The 21,360-nt window shown below is 38.5% G+C and overlaps 1 protein-coding gene across 1 annotated transcript in view; it reads right to left on the bottom strand.

The window, feature by feature from the left end:
• Positions 1–7,449, bottom strand: part of LOC109895105 (LIM/homeobox protein LMX-1.2) — a 53,420-nt gene extending 45,971 nt beyond the window's left edge. Inside the window, exons 1-2 of the mRNA XM_020488753.2 lie at positions 6,869–7,449; positions 5,964–6,150 (exon numbers count right to left, since the gene is read on the bottom strand). Of these exons, the coding sequence (XP_020344342.1) occupies positions 5,964–6,150; positions 6,869–7,004 (323 nt within the window). The 5' untranslated portion in view covers positions 7,005–7,449. The remainder of the gene's footprint in view (positions 1–5,963; positions 6,151–6,868) is intronic.
• Between the last annotated feature and the right edge of the window lie 13,911 nt (positions 7,450–21,360).

Genomic DNA, 21,360 nt, shown 5'->3' with positions numbered 1-21,360 from the left:
GGTAACAATTTGTGAGGTTTGAGTGAATGTACTGCTACAACGAAATATGATTACAGACTGCACAAGGGGCAGAAGAAAGAGAAACAGAGAGATAGAGAGATGGAGAAAAATCCACTGGTTGAGGGTAAACATACTGCTATGCACAGATCCTCATGTGGTGGTAGAATGTGTGTCGTTAGTGTGAGAGTGCGCCAAGGGCACACAGCAGTCGGACTGCAGCACTTACCATCCTGATGCCACCCCTTTCTTGTGTATCTGTGAAAAGCCTACGTGTTGGAAAAAACATTCCAGTGTGATCACATTTACGGAGTGCAGGGGGCCAGTTCTGAAATCCTGAGCCAGAAGAGGCCTTGTCTCAATTCCACATGCAGGTTCGACTGGGGTGCTTGAAGAACAGGCATGGACAGATTGGTTGTTCTGCAGATACAGTACAAACACTAAAGCATTATTGTAAAAAAAAAACAGCATTCTAATTATTGATCACATTTTTTCACATCAATCAAATCAATGAAAAAAACAACCATCCTAATATTTTTTTCACAAATTGCCACGTCTACTAGTGCCATTAACCCTGTCCCTTTTTCTTTGTATCTTCTCTCTAACGCTCTCGCTTTCTCTCTATATAAAGGGATAACTGCAGATTTAGCTTTTTTATTTCAGTCTAATTTGTAGATTGGATTAAAACATTTTCAGTAGTTTTTGAATAGTTGTCACCCTCTGCCAATGATCCCCTTAGGAGTTGAAGATGCTGATGAAAATCCCTATGTTCCCAAGCCTTTACTCATGGCTGATTAGCATTCCTGTCTGACTGACAGGTCTCACTGACTCCCACACTGGATCTCTAACTTTAGGAGCTGAGGTTAAGTTGTGGCTACCAACAAATTGCATGCTTGAGTTGCTTTGCCCCCTTTGCTATCATTCTGAGTAATGTGAGCCCACCAGGCAGTTCCCAGTACCGATTCCGACTCCACTCCTCCTCAGGCCAACAGCTCCCCCACAACAAGCCACAAGGCGTAGCCCCACATCCCTACCCACCAGCCTGGCCTCTTAAGTGGTGATGGGCATTAACATGGCTGAGCCTCTGTGGCTTGCCAAAGTATCTTGCTAGCTCGTCCTTTTTCAACTGCGCAAGCATGCACACACGGACAAATGCAAAAAGACACAAAGACACACACACACACAAACACACACTGTGATTAAACGAACAACTAAGCTTATATTACCATGGTTTGGATGTTGGGAATAAAATATTTATAATTTAATATGAGTGGACGAGAGCATCTTATAATTGCAAACTCAGTTAACCATTGGTAAATGCACCAAGTAAATAAGAAGTGTATACGGCATTACAAATAAATAACCCCTAAAGTACCATTAACAGGTCACGATGAGTAGGGGGAAATGGTTTGTACGTCATGAGATGACAGATGATTGCATCATATTATGCTGCTGGGACAGGCCAGGCAATGTTGACACAAAACTCAATACTTCCTTACAGAGGAACACAGCTAGACCAGTCAGCTCCTTGCCGCGCCATGCACTAAGAATCCAGGCAAGCTGAAGCAATATTATCCAGCTTACGGCAACTAACGTTAGATTTGTCTTTATGCAGGGGCCCTCTACTTCTATTCCAGCGCTAGCCATAGCCACTCCATCATCCCCTTTCTCGTTCTTTTGGAAAGAATTAGAGAACAAAGAACGTTACGTCTTGCAAAATACGTCTCTCTGTTTATGACCTGGCTAGTCCTTTATCATATCATCAAAAGCACCATGACATAGCTACAGTATAGCCAATGTGTAAGAGTAACTTTGTCCTCTACTCCAGAATGTCCCCGTACACAGGGATGGAGTCGGCATGAGAATACCTTGACCATTTTGCGTGAATCCCTGTTCACACCGAGAGAAAATGCACACAGGAGTGTCGTACACTACAGTGAGTGGAACACAGAGTGAGCTAGTGCAGCTAGTGTAGAAACCTAGCTGTCAGCATGTATCCACCACCCCGCATCCTGAACACAGCTAATTAAAAAACAACATTTCACAGGAGGACACGCCTAACAGGCCTAAAAAGCACCAATCAGCACACCAGGGTCTCGTCCAAGTGCTGATAGTAAGGGGCTCTGGTGTCATGTGTTCAGTGGTTTGTTATAATAATGTGCATAGTGACTTGAGCAATACTGCTGCTTCAACATATATTCAAATAGAGGATCAAGTGGTTAGCAACATAGATTAGAAATTGTAAATATAGATAGCAGAAATATTTATTTAGCATTAAAATGCATTCTAATGGAAATATTTCACTAGATCTATTGCCACCTACCTGCACTTGTCTGAGCATCACAATAAAAAGGTTTGCAACAATATATTTTCAGAAATAATATACCTTAAAGGGATACTTCAGATTTTGGAACTGAGGCCCTTTATCTACTTCCTCAGAGTCAGATGAACTCGTAGACACTGTATCCGTTTTTCTCTCTGCGTGTTGTTTGAAGGAAGTTTCTAACTAGCGCAATGACTGTAAGTCTATGAGTATCTGCTAGCAGACTGGAAGTTTATGGGTATCTGCTAGCATGATGATTGGTTAGGGAAAATGCCCCTCTCGGGGAGATACATGTGTCCTCTAATGATGTCTAATTGAACTCCCAACACCAGGTCAGAAGAAGCTCTCAAGGGGATGGTGTATTTCCACTCCACTTCTCACACATCATCTCCCTCCCCGACCGACCGACCAACGACCACCTCATGGTTTCTACAGTTACAGTTTCCACCCTGCAGACAACCAAACAAACCATACCTATTTACTTTGGTTAGTAGTGGTTTTACATTGTCACCTGTCCTAGTCTAAAGTACTTTGCATACAAGCTCAATCATGTATGGAGAATTGAGTAAGATAACACATTTTAAAAGTCACATGACATTATATAAATATACAAAGTTTTGCATTACATTTTCCATGTGATTAATAAATAAAAAACATGTAAAAAATTATTGGGTCCAGTGGAATATGTCATTAATATTCTGTATGATATCCATTTAATTTTATTAAAATGTATTGATAAAAAAAAGTAAATAGCTACATTTCGAAATTCTTATAAACTGCGCATTTGTCTAATGTGTAAATCTTCTATTTAAGTCAATTGTGAGACAAAAAAATCTACTTCAACATTCTCTACCATTCTGAAACTTAATTAAATCCAGTTGTTTATATATCAACAGGAGAAAGTCTTAAGAACATTTAAAGAATTAAATCCTACCCTAATCCTATAATAAGATTATTCATCCTAACTCTGAGCCAGGTTTTGTAAAACTATGTTGGAGGGAGAATTTAATGGGAAACAAAATCATACACTTCCTTGGTATGAACATAAAGCTGTAAATTGTGCCAAAGGTGTAAAAATGAACATTTGCCAATCCCTTGATTTATAGTAGCCAGAGATGATTATGGGGCATGCATCATTTGCTGTAGGAATGTAATTAGGCACCTCTCCCTTTGTATGGCAAGGAGCCTGCCTTGCAGCTCATGGCAGTTTGTGGGCTGACAAACACATCTTAAATTGGTGTCATAAAAGTCAAAAAGGTGCCAATTACACCTCTAAGTATCCCATCAACCCAAATGAAATAAACAAATAAATACAGATAGTGTTGTGTACACATGGGACCCCCCTGCTAGTTGTTGACCTGAGAATGATGGAAGGTGAAGAAAGGGAGGCTGGATGGTGTAATGATGGATAATAGTATGGGTGTACATGACAGGTATCAGCAGGTTACTGTTTAGAGGCTGTGGATACCCTGGAAGGTCACAGCATTACAACGGTTACAACACTTCACGGCCAAAACAGCACTCCAATTGTGAAAATAAACTACTGCCAGTTCCGACCTCATACACAATTTCACACACACACGCACACACACATACGCACACACGCACACGCACACACACACACACACACACACACACACACACACACACACACACACACACACACACACACACACACACACACAGACTATACGCAAACACCACAGAGAGAAAGGTGGTCAAATAACAGGATCCCTCTCCGTGCCTGCCTGCACTGTTTGTCTATGTCACTGTTTCCTGGCTGCATCTCCCAGGCAATGGCATCCCGGAGCTGCTGCTATGAAATTCACATTGTTACTACTAACTGCCTAAGGTCATGTTGGATAGAGCAGGATGAATAGCAGACAATGAGAGTGATGCGGGGCAATAGATGTAGCTCATTGTTTGATTCAGGGTATCTAGCAGAGAGCTATAATGTACCAGTGATTGAAGTAGCAGTGTTAAAAAGCCCTGACACAAAAAGTTTAAAATTGAGTGACAAGCATGAAGAGCACTGATGCAATGAGTGGGAAAACAGGGCACCCCTAAGTCCACATGCTACACAAAGACTGTGCAGGGAGAATACACTTTAGCCCCCCATCGAGACAACAGCAAACGCCATCAGTCAGTTTGCTTCACCATTGTCAAGGCTTTATTGGATGCGCGCAACGGTAAGTTTTCGATATCACGCATGCATGTGATCTGCCACAAAATATCATTACTGCATCCATGTTCTTGCTGTTAGTTATAGAAGAAAAAAAACGACATATATAAATGTATTTTTTAAAATAGTTTTACTATACATTTCCATTGACGTTTAATTAGTCTACCAATTAAACGTGTCCAAAGTAAAAGTTTTAATGGTCATAATGGTAATTATGAATATTAGTAGTAGTAATAATAATAATCATCATCATCATAATAATAATAATGATAATTCTAATGATAATCATAATAATAATAATATTTTTAGTTCTCAGCGTGTATGGAGAACATTTACGCATGCCATTGTTGCTTTTCGCAGGCCGTTTTTGTTATTTAAAATGGTGGAATGATAACCTATTATTCCTATAATGTAATAAAGGAACAGAACTAAATAGAGCATTTTCGTTTATAGGCCCACTGTATTCGCAAAAAGTCTTGTATCTCCTTCTAGTTATTTTTTATAATCTCTCTCTCTCTCCCTCTCTCTCTCTCTCTGTGAGTGTGTGTAATTATTACAATGACATGGGATTAATAAAGAAATAATATCAATAAACTATTCAAATGGGTGGGTCTACATTTTTGGGTTGTTGTTTAACTTGAAACGAGACAAAGGCCTACGCTGCATTTAGACCTATAATTGTCTAAAACATTTGCATTAAGAAAAAAATGCGCTCCGATGTTGAATGGTTGAGGTTTAGACATGAATCTTGCCGTCCTACTACTATGAACAAGGTTAGGCTAAATGCTCCACTGAACGCTGCAGTGACTACCATCGGTCTCCAATCCAACGACAAATTAAACACTTGCCGCAAGAGATCCACGTCATAACAATATAAAATATAAACGAAATTGCAGATAATAAAGTGCCACTAAAAACCAACTGTTCTGTGACTGACTATCATTTCGACCAAGTGGTGGACACTGCATAGGCTACCTACATCAACGTTAGAAAAGAATAACGACTAACACTAACGTGAATTGAAACTGGCTGCCTGTAGGCCTACCTGTTATCACCCGCCATATAATAAAAATAAAGAAAATATTGAAAAGCTTATTTTTTTCAATTATAGGTCTATGATGGGCGTAAATGTCGCCCATGTTTTCTAAAGAGCGATATAAGTCCAGGCAACTGACAAGTAGGCCTAACGGAAGCGCGTATTTGTGCTTGCGCATTCGACCGCGTGAAGAGTGAAATTATTGGAAAATTGGACACATCAGCTAACAGTGTAGGCCTGATGACTTAAATTAAATCAAAGTGGGTTATTCTGCTGCAATTCTGAAATGGTTGGACACACTCTAAACCAGAATTATACGCATGATTCCCAATTGGTTGTAGGCTAGGCCTAGCCAAGGCCTACTTGGTGATATATCCTTGCGCGTAAAACAACCACACAACATATATAAGTATTATTGTCCTTACTGTTGGTAGTCATGTTTGCAGTACAGTTTCCTATCCCGGAAGTAACAACTGGTAGTGAGAGGTTGTTGACACACAGCGCACTGCAAACACTCCTCGTGCCATGAGGAATCGTTGACTCTCATCAGAAACCGGTCAGATATTGGACGCTGGCATCCTTCACATACAGATCGGTGATGGTATTCTGTCCCTAAAATGGATGCAAAATAAGTTTAAAATTCAACATTAATATTCATACTAGCTCTATTTTTGTATATCTTTATTTACAATTTAAATGTTCAGTTTAGATATTAAATATGAAGTAATAGATTATAAACATGTCATAAACATGTAACTATAAAATAGAAAACACAAGCAGTCCTTATCACACTACAAGACCAGGTTGTAGGGCCTAGTCTAATAACTACAATGATCGCCGAAATATAGACCTGGAGTGCTTAGTGAATGTGTTTTAATATCTATACCAAAACCACTAAAATCAGGAATGAGGCCAGCTAGCGGTGAAAATATTTGTTGAATGTGATAGCCTATGTCCTAACTAGCAGCAATCAATTGCAGTAACTTTCATCAAATGATTTGACGTAGTAATAATTTCACAAATGAATGAAACAGGCTATTGTGCCAGAGTAATACATAGATCGTGAACACAGTGATCAGTCATTTGTGTTATTTGTTGCTAAGAATACAATCAATACATTCATATTTAAAATGACATCTAAAGAAAATTGTAAAATATATCAAATGTTAAGGTAGGAGGCCTACGGGTCATGAGAGGATATAGTCTGCATAGCTGCGGACATACAATTGCAGCAATGGTGTGTTCATCAAAGGTCTCGTATTGTGTGTGCTATCTGCACTCTCCGGCTCTTTTAATACTATGGATGCAAATGAAACTAAGCAGGACTTACCAAGCATGACTCCAAGGGTAGCTTGACGATGGGGATTATCTTCAATCTTTATACCGTCTAACATCCTTGGGTACTTGGAATGGTTTCTCTTCGAGAAACAGCGTTCTAGTGACTTGGGACCTGTTGCAATATCCATAACAATGTACTGTCAGACTTGTTTTCGCTTCAAATCCTAGCTAAAGCCCACAATATTTGCTGAGACTACTCGCACACACACATACACAAACAATGTGTGTTCCCAGATCGCAAACTTAAAAAATTAAAATTAAAAAAGGCGTCCCAATGTTAAGACCGGCTCCACTTTTTGTGGGGCTCTCCTAAGCAGAATCTTCAGATGTCACAGAATCGTAAGAAGCGGCAATAAATTTGACAAACACTATTTTGAGCAGTCACCTGTTAATTTGGACTGAATACGTTTCGGCTACCTTCTTGTTTGCACCCGAGCGTGGCCAGAAGAGAAGGCTACGGAGGAGGGACGTATCCGCTCAAGCATTTGCTTCTAAAACAACAAAAACAACAACAATTGTAACTCCAAGAAATATGAGTGAAATGTTCCAATGGTAACTCTTCAAATACTATGCCCCTCGGTCGGATCCCTGCAGCTTGAAAAGTCTCAGACCAAGATTGAAGCCAATAGATCCTCCTCCCACCCCTCCGTGGTCACGTCACTTTTTTTTGGACTATTTACTGACTTTGGGATGCTATTGGTGCTCACTTTTGGTGCGCTCTAAAGAGTTGAACTGAGTTTCGGCTATCACTTTGAACAAAGCTATAGACAATATGGTGAGAGAGAAAAAAGTACAGTCAGTGTACAACAATTATAAAATAGACAACTCAAATACTGTACATAGTAAACTAAAGGTATATCAAGTAACTTGCTACGACCATTTGCAATATATTTTTATTTAGCTAAAAGTGTACTATTGTTAAGATTATAATGCATTATTATTGTTTTGATGATGATATAATGATGATGATGCTGATAATGCTTATTTTTGTTATTGTTATTATTATTATTATTATTACTAGGCCTATTGTTGTTGATTTTGTTGGTGTTGGTGAGGATGATGCTTCTTTTTTCTCCTCCTCCTTCTCCTTCTTCTCCTCCTTCTTCTTCTCCTTATTCTTGTCTTCATATAGGTTAGTAAATGCTTTGAAATCAAGTATTGGACCATCACGCGTTCGAAGTGCACATGCTTTGTGGTATTGTGTCCACTACAAAGACTTGAACCTAGTGACCCCTCTACCGCCGACGCACCTGGCGATGGGGTGGCGATAACTGAGCAGCGTGCAGTGTAGATGCCGTAGCCTATACTGACTTTTTAAGCAGTAGCCTATATCCATTTGCAATGTATTTTAAAAACAGGATGGAACCTTTTTTTTATGTCGTTCATTCGTTCATTTAGAGCTATCATTTTAACAATATAGGTTTATGTTAAATGGTTAATAATACTGTTGCCTAATACATTATGAAATGCTACCTGTTTGCCTGTGCACCTAATTTTCATTAGCCTAGTTATTGTATTCAGTTGGATATCCTTTTCTTGTTGGTTGTGGGCAACCCGAAAATGTTATTATTGTGGTGTAGTGTAAAATTATACTAAACAATTATGCATTGCAATCACAACATTTAGCAAAAACAAATAAGTGTAGTTATACAAATTATTCATACTGACACAATTATGCTGTTCTGTGCCGGACACAGGCCATCATTATAATTCAGCAGAGGGCTGTTCCTTTCATCTGTTTTTATCAATCGCAGGTGTCCTCAGTTGTGACTGAGATGCACACCGATTTATTCATGACAGGATGGCTCAGAAAAGCAAGCCTTGGAATCGAAAATACTATCCCCAACGAAAAAAAAGAGTCCCATTCCTCAATTCTAAATGATTCCCAATTTCAAACAATGTTATACACGTATAGAAAATAAACCATGTTAAACCATTAAATTAAATTAAATGCAACGAGTTTCCACTATGTAGGCCTAGCCTATATAACATAATGTTTGTCCTATATGTAAAATATTTTAGCTTTCCAATGCGGGTTTTGTGTTTTAAGATGTCGGCAAAGGTGAGGAATGCGAGTCGCCCGTAGCTGAAATTACAGGGTGCTGTACATAATTCGTTATGCCTTCCCTTTTGTAGTACTCCAGGGATTCAGTACATTGGAGGCATTGGGACACTTCGGGCAGTCACTCTGAGATACCCTACCTCGTATACCTCATCCCTCTCTATCTCTACAGTAGGCCAATACACCACTAATTACAGGCCTAGATGATCTTGCAATATGCACACCTTCATGGTTTTGAGCATTCCTTAGCCCATAGTTTTGGGTATGGAGAGAACTCAGATCTACGGTCCTAATGTGATTCTGGTCTCAGTTTGATCAAGCACAGCATCGGGCAGGAGGTGGGTTGGAAGAGACGGCCTCTGCTTAAGTTAATTACTCGAATCGGCTATTATTTATCGCAGCGCGTCTAAATCCAAAGGATATCCTAAATGTCCTGGTAGTCAAATGAATACTCAATCAATCTCAAACCTACTTGTCAGCGAACTAAATGAAACTGCTGCATTTTCCCCCGTTGTTTAAATAGCTTAATGGATCTAAATCAGGTGCTAATAGTTTACTGCATTTAGTCCATAGGCGACTCTGAGCAATATTGTTACATGTTGCTGCTGAGTTGATACATAAATAATGCATAAGAAATATGTCGAAGATGCCAGAAATATTGTAACTCAAATTTGATTGCGAATAACAGCACTTTACACTAAGAATTTGCAGCCACATCAAATACAAAACAACCAAAACAATAATAACAATAATAATATGAATAAGAATACATTTACAATCGCAGTTAAGACATTCAAAATAGCCAGGTATATTACTATATAAAATAACAGGAAAGCAACATTCTAAATAAAAAAATGACAATAAATGATCATATAACATTTTTTAAATCTTAGTTTTAGGTTAGGCCTACCGTATCCATATGTGTTCTTGATATCCTTTGTGGACAATATGGTGAACTAGCCCACTTTGCAACGTTCAAAGCCATAGAACTGGTCCATGATTTGTTTACGATGCCCTCTGGCGTTCAGAAGAAGAACTGCTAAGGACTCGGTCTGTTGGAAGAATTGTGTTGACTACAATGCTTCATGCGTCGACTATTTAGACATATTCTGGATTGCAATTGGCCTGGATTTGATTGGGGAAATATATTTGTTTATATGCAAAACTACTGCCTCAACAGATACTAATGTATTCTATTTACTAAGCCTTTATACTGTATGTCAGAGGATTCAGAAAAATGTATTTTGAGATATAGATAATTCGAGTACAATATAATAATATATCTATAATAGATAGACAACGTAGAGTAGTAGGCTTCATGAACCGTATTTCTATGGGATTGACCTGCCTGACTAAGGATGGTTGCCTAAACCTGCTAAGGATGTAACGCTGCACTAGAAAAGCCCTGCATGACACATCTGTGATGTGTTTGTACAATATCAACCTCCTCTCATTTTCCACTTGGTAAATGTCGTTCGTATATTGGACTAACTATTCAAAGGGTTGAAACAGAATACTACTCTCTACCATTGTGTCATATCGACAAGAAAATTCAAAAGCGATTATAATGAATACAAACTACTGGCAGTCGGACACCAATCGCATATGCCAATAATAAACCAAATGCTATGTTTTTGCCCGCGGCGTTTAATGGGTCTCTACATGAGAACGCCTCCCCCTAAACTAAGGAAGAAACTTCACGCAGCAGGTGTGTTGCATGTGCACCCTGGGAAAAGGTCCCAATAAGTATGCTAAGAAGGTTATGAGAATCTGTTTTCAGTAAAACAACCCATTTCCATTGCATCCACCGAAAAGGTAAGAGGTTATTGTTTAAATGCAATGCATGAAATCTCAAGTTCAATTCGTTGCTGGCCTATATGGCAACAACGACATTGCCTTTATTTAGATTTGAAATAGGCAACAGGCCCTACAATACATAAGAAAACGAAACAAGTAGCCGAAGAATAAACTTCGTATTGTTAATTTACAGAAATGTCTAAATAGGCCCATGGAGTCATTTTTTTTTGTCGTGCGCGTAAGAATAACTATATTCTGCAACTGAATGTAGGCTACTTTGTCACCCAGGTTAATATATTATTTTATCAATTGTTATTGCGTTTTTCCTACGGTAAAGTAGACAATAATGTAGTAAAACAAACACAAATCAAAAGGCAAAAATTTAAAAAGCAAATAAATTCGTTGAAGTCATTTGTTTATTTGTATTTATTATTTCACCTTTATTTTATCGGAGAGTCTCATTAAGACCGACGTTTCTTTTGGAAGGGAACCCTGCACAAGTCATCTTATATTCAACATTTATATGACAACCAAATGTGATTTATTCTTCATTCTTCACGTTTTTACCCTCCATACCGTGAAATGTTAACTGTGAGAGCCCGGGGCAAAGACTGTGTGTTTGTGTGAGATCACTGAGAGAGATGTGAGGGGTCAGGTCAAGACCTATTTCATTATCGGCTCTGAGAACCTTATGTTACTTGTTATATAATCGCCAAACCTACTATAACAGACCGATAAGGAATTAAACACAGGTTATAACAACTATATCAAAGACAGATTATGGATTTATAAGACAACTCAAAGACCACTTTATATCTTTACCGCCATCATAATGATGGGTCTCGAACATGTTGTGATAGCTAGTTGAATTACAGCAGAAATTCGTTGTATTGACGTTGATTTACTGTTATTACTGTTATCATTGCACTATTATTGTTACCATTCTTATTATTGTTATTATTAATAATAATGAAAACCTCAAATTGTGGTGTAATATTGACAAGTAGACATTCATTTGTTTGTTATGTATTTCACGGGTATTTGAATACTTAACTTGGGAACTATATTGCAATTTACTTTAATGCAAACTCTTACAAAAAAGTCTATGAGAGTCTTTACATTTTTTATATTGTAATATTCATCCAACATTAGTTTGACTGTAATTACCAGTATAAACATGATTACCAGGTTACTAGAAGGCTATAGCATAGAAAAATGAATGATACCATTTTCAAAGTGACTTAAAGCTTTTGTGAATAGCTTGGGAACACGTTTGCTTACACTAAAGAATATAAGTAAAATAATGTGTTTGCATAGGGATTAATGAACTACAATAAAAGCCAACCCAATACCTGATTTTGAATGCTATATTGATTATGCATCAAAATAGCAAGGTGTCAAAATGTGTCAAATGTGTTCGTTCACTCACAGTAATAGAAAATGACTTTTGTATGGACACATAGTTTTCACTCTCTCTAGTATACAAGTTGTTCTATTTCAATATTGTGCATGGGGTACAAACTATGATATTACAGTATTTTGGGGATGAATAAATTGTAGGGCAAACGGGTGAATTTGAGTTACAATTGGTACATCTGTACAATTGGTAGTCTGGCTTTCAACATATCCAACAATAATCAACATAATAATAGAAATAAGCACTTAGAGATGAAACATTGTGGAAAACATTGTAAAGCTTTTGACAAGGGTCTTATATTCTACAAAACACTAACCAGACTTGAAATACATCAGATCGGATGATATTAATGTCAAATAAATATTATTCCAAAATATTGAATGGCTACAAAAGGATACAGAAATACAGGAATGCAAAACAAACTTCCCTTTCAGACAAATCTTAGATCTTAGTGAAAAAGCCCATCCCTGACTGAAAGATTACACCAGAGACATACAGTAAATTGCAGTGGCTGAGGACATTGGTGGTTTAACTCACTTTGATCTTGTAATGAATGTTCCTCAAAACCTTTGGCTCTCCATGATGCTTCTTTAAAGGCAAGGATAAAACCTCTCTAGCGGTCTTGTTTGCCCCACACAAGATATGACTTACGCTAGTTTAAGTAGCCGCTTACAAGCATAGGCTGAGGTACACAGAACATGAGATGTCTCTGGGATATCATACAAAATAACCATAGGATACTTTTTTAACTATAGGTGTTGTTTCTGAAGGCCACACCTGGGGAATAGACCATCAGAATCCTTTATCGTGCAACTCAATCATGCCCTCTTTGATACACTAACATCCCAAACTACAAATATCCTTGATTTAGTCCAATCAAACATAACATAATATAGTAAACAAAATATAGGACAGTGAAACGATGAGCCATAAAAACACCATGAAAATGAGTTAAAATGGTGAAATATGAGTGCATATTATATGTATATCATGCAGGAATCTCAAAGTGACATTATCATTTTAAAATACAGTGGTAACCCCTCTCTGAACAAACAGGTAGCGTTCACAGCAGAATGCACTCTTACAGATACATATAAATAAGGAACAGAGTGCTGTAAGTATACTGGCAACATCCATAAAGACAGACATACTTTATCATACATCAACAACAACAAAAGAACAACACAACAACAGTGTTGACATGATCATTTTCACAGTACCAGTCTACACCCGTATGAGAGAAACCCCCCCCATCTGAAGCACAACGGCTCTCCTCTATAGTATAACAGAACTACAGTGATGCCCCCTGCTGGACAGTCTAACACTATGTGACTCAACTTGTGGTTCATTCACAAACACTGAACATCTCAGATACTGTTTCAGCTCCAGAACTACTTCGAATTGAATATGACAACAGATTATCTAACAGTTTATATGGTAGCAGATGCGTAATGTCAAAATCTTGAATGCATGTTATCTACTAATAACTGAGCATGTCAAACTGTTACACAAAGTTACTGTGAACAGTGATGTCATGTTGCACATATAATGAGTGAGTCATGTAATCTGAGCAATATTTCTTGAGAATAAAAAACTATATCTGTCATTCAGAAATGACTTGATTCCAGACGGGCACATCATATACAAACACTAACAAACAAATGTAGAACCAAGTAAAGAGTACTGGGTTGCCAATGAAGGATGGTTCTCCTTTCCCTCCCGTTACAGAAAAGTTTCACAAAGCACACACAAAATGTACAGCCAGAAACATGTCAAACACCTTAAACACATTGAAAACAATCAAAGTACGGCAGAATTCTGCATGATCAAAACCCCATTAATACCAAATCTGTGTCAGTCACTCAACATCTATCCGTGACACTACCCGACTGGTGGTGACCATAGTTAAAGGTTGCTATGATCCATCTGGCATATGGATATTGCTGTGACTAAGAAACATTGGGCAACTGAGGTAATTGCAGAACAGGGCTGTAGAACAGTACATAGAAAACCAAGCCACATCTGGATAAGTTAATAGGCCAGATAGACAGACAGGGGAGTTGTGTTTGTGAGTGGGAGATGATAGAAAGACCAGAGCAGAGACTACTCAGCTGAAACAATAGAGAACATGCACGTTCCTCCGTTTACTCGCGTACAAGTTCCATTTGCTCACAAAAATGGTCAGCGAGAGTATCTTTCTTGATAATTATATAAGATGTGAGTGTAACAGATGCAGCAATATGGATCTAGTTGCTTTGCCTGCTTTGCTGCTCTGGTGATGGCAAATGTCTCTCAATTCTGGCACGATTTACAATGATTTTTGTTGGATTGTTATGTTGTTCATATGATTTGTCTCCAGGACAATAAGGTATCCCTGACAGAAAGCAAGGCTGCAGGAAGTTCCAAGCATGTGCCATTTACAGCAGGCGTACACAGCTTTTACTCATGTGGGACACATACATTCTCCATGTTCCTACAGACCTTGTAGCTAGAGCACTGAAAGACATTCTGAATGGATCTAAAAAAAACAGGCTATGTCATAATGTCATGTTAGCTTTAGGACTCCAGAAAGATGTATAATCATGATGAACACCACACTATGGAGAATCCATTATAGAGATACTTGGAAAAAACTGGCATGAAACAAAAGGCATGATTTCTTCACTTATTGCAGTTATACATGCATGCAAAGTAAGTCAGAAACCAATAGTATATGTGTGTTGGCTATGTTACGGTCACAACCGCTGTGCAATGGCTTAGGGGCCACAGTTCGAAAGGTATTTAGACAAATATTTTTATTTATAGAATCAAGTTCATTACTTTAGGTAAATGTCACTTTTCTTGTGCAGTCCATAGGTGTACCACAGTGTTCTTGGGGAAGTGTGTGTGTGTGTGTGTGTGTCATTACAAGTCTGCACTTCAGAGAAAAGGTAGAAATCCACCAGATGTTTTTCAGCTGGGTGGATCTGGTAGTGAAGATTTAGACAGCATCTGTCACAAGAAAACATTTCCAATCTGTCCTAAACATTAGGCAGAGTAATCTAAAACCCCTTTCCATCACAACGTGCTGCTCCTTATGTGCTGACCACAACTTCCGTATATCCCTTCCAGAAACTAAGAAATACTTGGAACGTCTGACTGAGAGAGAGAGAGAGAGAGAGAGAGAGAGAGAGAGAGAGAGAGAGAGAGAGAGAGAGGAAAAAGCTCTCTGGCTTTTGTCAAGATGAGAAAGCCAGAGCAGAGAACCATAAAGTCTAATGAATATATTAGTGGGTGTTTTCAGCCCCTTAAAGGAGAGCTAACAGGCTAAATGAAGTTATCAGAGCACCCCACCTGGGGCTGAGGACCAGGGCTTTGAACTAGTGGTCTAGTGGTACTCATGAAGGTCACTAGAAAAACAATCATCTACTGTGTAGACATACAGTACAGGACAAGGTTTCCTGCTAATACTGTTTTAATGATTATGAATGTAACATGTTCTTAAAATACATTTGGCACCATTTAGCTTTTTTTTCTGCAAGTCACAAAAAAAGATTGTCAACAATTAAAAAATGTTCACCTAACATGCCACCGGTCAGCTCTGTATGGTGTTCCTCAGTAATGTGGGAGTAACTAAAAGGGTGATTGTTAGAAAGGGACCTCGCTGGTCTGCAGGAATTTCCTTCCTGGAGTTCATGTGCCTAGTTACCACTTTGGCAAACTCATGCCCTATGAACTGACCCTGTTACGTCCTCCTTCTGGGTTCAGCAGGGGAAATAAACCAATCCTCTGTGGAGCGCTACAACTAACAAGAAAACTGCTAGCCCAAATCTCTCAATACCTTTCTGTTTTCCCTCCGGACCACTTTCAGCTTAATAAACATCTTAACTGGGCAAGCGTCCCACGGGAGTTGCTGGGTAATCCCATGGGCAACCGGAGCTCAGAGCTGACCCTTTATTGCATCCAGGTGGCTGTGTTAAAAAAAAGCTGGCCAACCATAAATGTCCAATAAAATGCATGTGGCACCTCCAGGGGTGTACAGGGTCACTGCACCTGTCTGTGGAGTAAGTCTCTCCTCTCTCCTCATGGCCAGGCACGTGCACAGATAGGGCTCTACCTGTGCAGAGCACATGCCCATTTTCCCTTCTAGGAATGTCCAAAATGTCCTTCTTGGGTGGTGGTATAATTTCCACAAAAATGATTTTTTGTATACATTTTTTTTGTCATTGCTTTTGGAACCCAATACCCGTAAGTCACCGTGATGTCATCAAGTTCCACCACCCATTGGTTGAACCTTTTGATCTGCCCTGTATGGAGCTCATCCTTTTTTACCCAGTCGGCCCTGTACACAGATTGCATGTGCCTGGTATCCATACATGCATGAGATGCTGTCACAGGTCGAGTGTGTGTGAAGCTAGCGACCTAGTTTAAATATCAACAGTACCGGACTGCCACAGCAGCATGACATTTGATTAACACTTGATAACACTTGATTTAGCCTACATCATCATCAATATCCGGTCTGGTTGGCTGATACAAGCAGCAGACAGGCAGAAAGACATAGGGCCCAGTTCTAACCCGAGTTAAACATGCATACATGGAACATTTAATCCCTTTTCATGCACTTTTCTCTTTATGCATATTCTGACCTTGTGTGGTGTTCATGTTTTTGTTATTTGCATTTTTGTTATTCGCATTGGGTTTTTAAAACAATACAGCCATAACAGTTTACATAAAAAATACTTAATACGCAGATGTTGACTTATGTCAATCACAAGCAATATAGACAGCATACATGGTTCATATTTGCCATTTACCATTGCTAGATCACAGTTATCAATAAATATTGTTTTATTTAATGAAGTGTGATTTTTGTTAACAAAAATCAATTATAATCAAGACATGGGTGGAATAAATCATGTTTATCTTGAACAAATATAAATGAAACAAGGTTTTCATCACTATTGATGTTAATTGCTTTGAACGGAACAAATTGGAAGGACAAATCTTACATACAGTATTTATGGAAATTATAAATGAGCCCTATTGAACATAAATTAAGGCCGGTCTACACACAACATGAGGGATATAGTTTTACTGTGTGTGTTGCAAATGTATTTCTTGCACTTGATGCATGTGTACTGTGTCTTCCTGTTCTTCTTGAGGCCAGTCACATTGCAGTGCTTCTTCTTGTTGCTAGCGGCTGCAATCTACAATGTTTAAAACACTTAGTTCAGGAATTTTACTAACATCTCACTCACATACATACATACATACATACATACATACATACATACATACATACATACATACATACATACATACATACATACATACATACATACATACATACATACATACATACATACATACATACATACATACATACATACATACATACATACTCACATACATACATACATACATACATACATACATACATACATACATACATACATACATACATACATACATACATACATACATACATACATACATACATACATACATACATACATACATACATACATACATACACACATACATACATACATACATACATACATACATACATACATACATACATACATACATACATACATACATACATACATACATACATACATACATACATAGTTACAGCAGGCCAAGGTAGGAGAGTCAGACACACACACATGCAACAACATCACTCACACTCACTTCCGGTATTGGAGTTCTTGGTTCTGTGGGACGGGCGGCTGGGGCACCAGCATCCTCCTCCTGAATCCTCCTCACAATGGCTGTAGAAGCTGGGGTTCTTGGGATTTGATTTGATTTGATTAGGATCTCTTTTAGTCCCCATTTGGACTAATCTTCCAAGAGTCCTTATGTGTTGCCTCCTCTGTATTTGAGGTATTACTAATGCCTTGCCCAGCTCCTCGAGAAAGAGCTGTCTCCTCTGGAGCATCCCTCTGTTCCAATCTGGGTTCAATGCCATCCAGATGACAAACGCGTTGTATGCTGAGATGTCCAAGATGTTGAAGAATATCACAAATGGTCAGCGTAGGGTTCTTATTTTGCAGCTGTAGCAAGTCACCAGCTTATCTAAATTGTCCATCCCTCCTTCTGTGGCATTGTAATCCATTATGGTTTCTGTTTTTGGATGTTCCTGGTCACAGATTCTCTCATCTCTGTGCAGCGTACTCATGAGTACCACATTTTTGCATTTCTTTGTCACGTAGCACACTAGGGACGTGTCGGCCGTCAACACAAACTTAGAAGAATTGATTGGCATGTTCCGTGTATTCAACATCTGAGGTGGGAGCTCTGGCTTCTTTTTGTACTTTTCTTACCATCGTCAGCTTCCTCTTGAGGAGCTCCTGTGAAATGTGCTTCCAATGCTTCCTCTGTTATGGCGATGTGGTTATTCCTAAGGATCTTTAGTAACATTTGATAATATTAAAAAAAGACATGTTGGCTCATTAAATCGTTACGAAGCAGAGCACAGACTAAGCCATAACAGTTTGAACTTGACCCATGGTGCAATACATGGCTGTGTCATCACACATTTCCATGGTTAGCGGTGGCAATAGTTCGAGGGTACAGCCTACTGTTGTACACTATTCTCCCTATTATAATTATATGTACACTAATCTTCCAACATTAGCATGGGTTAAAAAACGGAGTTTGACAATTTTCTGAATGAATCAAACCACCATTTTCTTTCTTTCATATGTAAAGGCTCTCCAACCCTGTTTTTTATGATTCACTTTCCTAAACCTAAATAATCTTCAAAATCAGAGTATATTTACACCTACTAATTGGTGCTAAAACGGAGATGAATTTGCATATATTTAGATGGCTTTCTTTCATTGATCCTTATTATTCTGCTGAACCAGTCAATATTTGATTGAGTCTGTCAACAAAAGCCTAACTAAAAGGTATACCGTACACCACAAGAACATATGTTGGCCAGCAAGTGGGTGGGATTTCAGCAGCTGAATGACATGTATTTTATGCAAAGCCGTTATGCACCTTCCTAAAATTAATCTGAATACCAACTACCATATGGGATTCTAATGATGACAGACCTATGTGGGTTTGTATTTTGAATTTTGTGGTCGCACATTGAGATTCGTGGTTGTAAGCACGATTCGCAAATGTGTCATTTAATTTTGCAAGCTTGTATCATGATTTGTGAAAGATTTAACAGCATTTTGATATTTGAATACATTCAATAAGATTTGCCAGTATAATTTATTTTCAGAATTATTACAAGTTCATTTACGAGTCTACTGTGAATCAAAATAACACTTGCAGATTTTGAATCTGTGTACACTCCGAGTTCTGTCACTGTTGATACATTACCAAGATATTCTTAAACTGTCACCAAGTTTTGTACATTTTTTGAAAGAGATTTGCAAGTCAAAATGTGATTTGCGTGCTGGGGGCAGCAACTTGTACTCTTGACCAATCAGTTCCTTCTGTCAAAACCACAACCACCTAACCATTGGCTGGATTGTTCCATCAATCAAATGTCAGGAAGTAGCTACCCACATGAGCAAGAGAGGATAAAAAAAAGTTGTTTAGTTATTTTTAGCAAGAGAGGAGGAGGTAAAAGAAAAATCTACTTGAAATCAATAGTCTATTTTATTTGTATTCATACATTTTTTTGTGTGAAAAGGCATGACAGTACTTTGTTTATCATTTAGAATATAATGGTACATTTCAGACAAACTCCAGACCAGCTACTGCATTAGCTAGCTGGCCTCTGACATTCATCCTAGTTTCACCATCAACTGGCTAGCTTTATCAGGCAGCTTTAGATGCAAGGAAAACAAATATATTTGCTATTTAATTAACCATCTGATTGATGAAGTTGAGTATAAATGCCATTGAAACTGCTGGGAAAAGCTAGCTAACTCCCACCATCATCACTAAAGTGTAGCTAATGTTAGCTAGGTTTCTAGAAAATAAGACTTGTAACTGACTTTTGAACACTTGTCTAACTACTTCATTCCACTGCCTGTTGACTGATTAATTGGTGACTGAAAAAGTTGGCTAGAAAAATGCCCCTCTCAATTTCACTGCAAAAAGATTAGCTAGATAAAAGTAAACTGGTAAACTTGATCATGCTGATGAATATGTAAAACTGTTTACAAAAATGATGACACATTAAAGGTAGTTGGTGTTCTCAGTAACTTGAACCAGCACTGAAATTTGAGCAGTGAGGTTCATTTATTCTCACTTTCTGCTCGCTTTTGTTAGATTTTGACCACAATTAGTTGAATGAGGCGTTAGTGAAGTGCTGGAACAAAAAACACTTCTGTGTAAAGAACCTATGGCTGTCATGACTTCAATTGACCAAATACAGTTACCATTTTATTTTGTTAATCTATGTAGGTTTGTCATATGATTTCCTCGAGCCTGGTGAAGATGTATAGAATCATAATACAAGGCAGAACATTTCCCTGCATCCAGTTTGAGGCCTGCTACCACCAGGAACATGGAGCACTCCATGTCAGTAAATCATGCATATTGTTTATATACTGTATATATAGCTAATACTCCACTCATATGCAGAGTGAGAAGCCCTACGCCTCATACACTTGTCTACTCCTGGAGTAACTCCTTGTCCGAGAGACTGATTAGAGAGTTTTGGGCCAATGGGAGGTCAGGGGTGAGTTCTTAGGAGTGAGAGTGAAGGTACAGACATGAAGATACAACTTGAAACCCCCTGCCCCTTTTACTCATCCATTTGACTGATTGGAAGGCACCCTTATAGTCCTCAATAATCAACATATACATGTTAACTCTCTTGCAAGAGCATTCCGTACCTCTATCCATCTCTCTACAGGTGCTAGAGACAGAATATTCCAAGGACCTCCAGAGCCTTCAGATCAACTACCTGTGATCTCTCCAGAGAAGTAAGCTCCGCTGGGGGTAATATACTTGATGCACCATGTAAACCTTCTTCACTATGGTTGTCCGTCTGTGTGATGACACATATCATATTATCCAGGGCCACTGGTTGGATTTACTGTACTCACTCCAAAACACATGTACTCTCCTCCCACTAAAAGTCTCCCAGACCTTTATAAAAACTAACGCTTCCATCCCTCTGTTCCCAGGTGAGTCTACCGGGCCATGGAACTCTAGAGCAGAACATCAAGAAACCTGCCACCATGTTGTAAGCTATAAACAGTTCCTTGAGGAAGGATGCAACTATCATGGCTTCACATTTTTTTAT

The sequence above is a fragment of the Oncorhynchus kisutch genome, linkage group LG8 (assembly GCF_002021735.2).
Source record: "Oncorhynchus kisutch isolate 150728-3 linkage group LG8, Okis_V2, whole genome shotgun sequence".
NCBI lineage: Eukaryota > Metazoa > Chordata > Actinopteri > Salmoniformes > Salmonidae > Oncorhynchus > Oncorhynchus kisutch.
The sequence above is the reverse complement of the archived record's forward strand: the minus strand, read 5'-3'. Positions and strand labels throughout refer to the sequence as shown.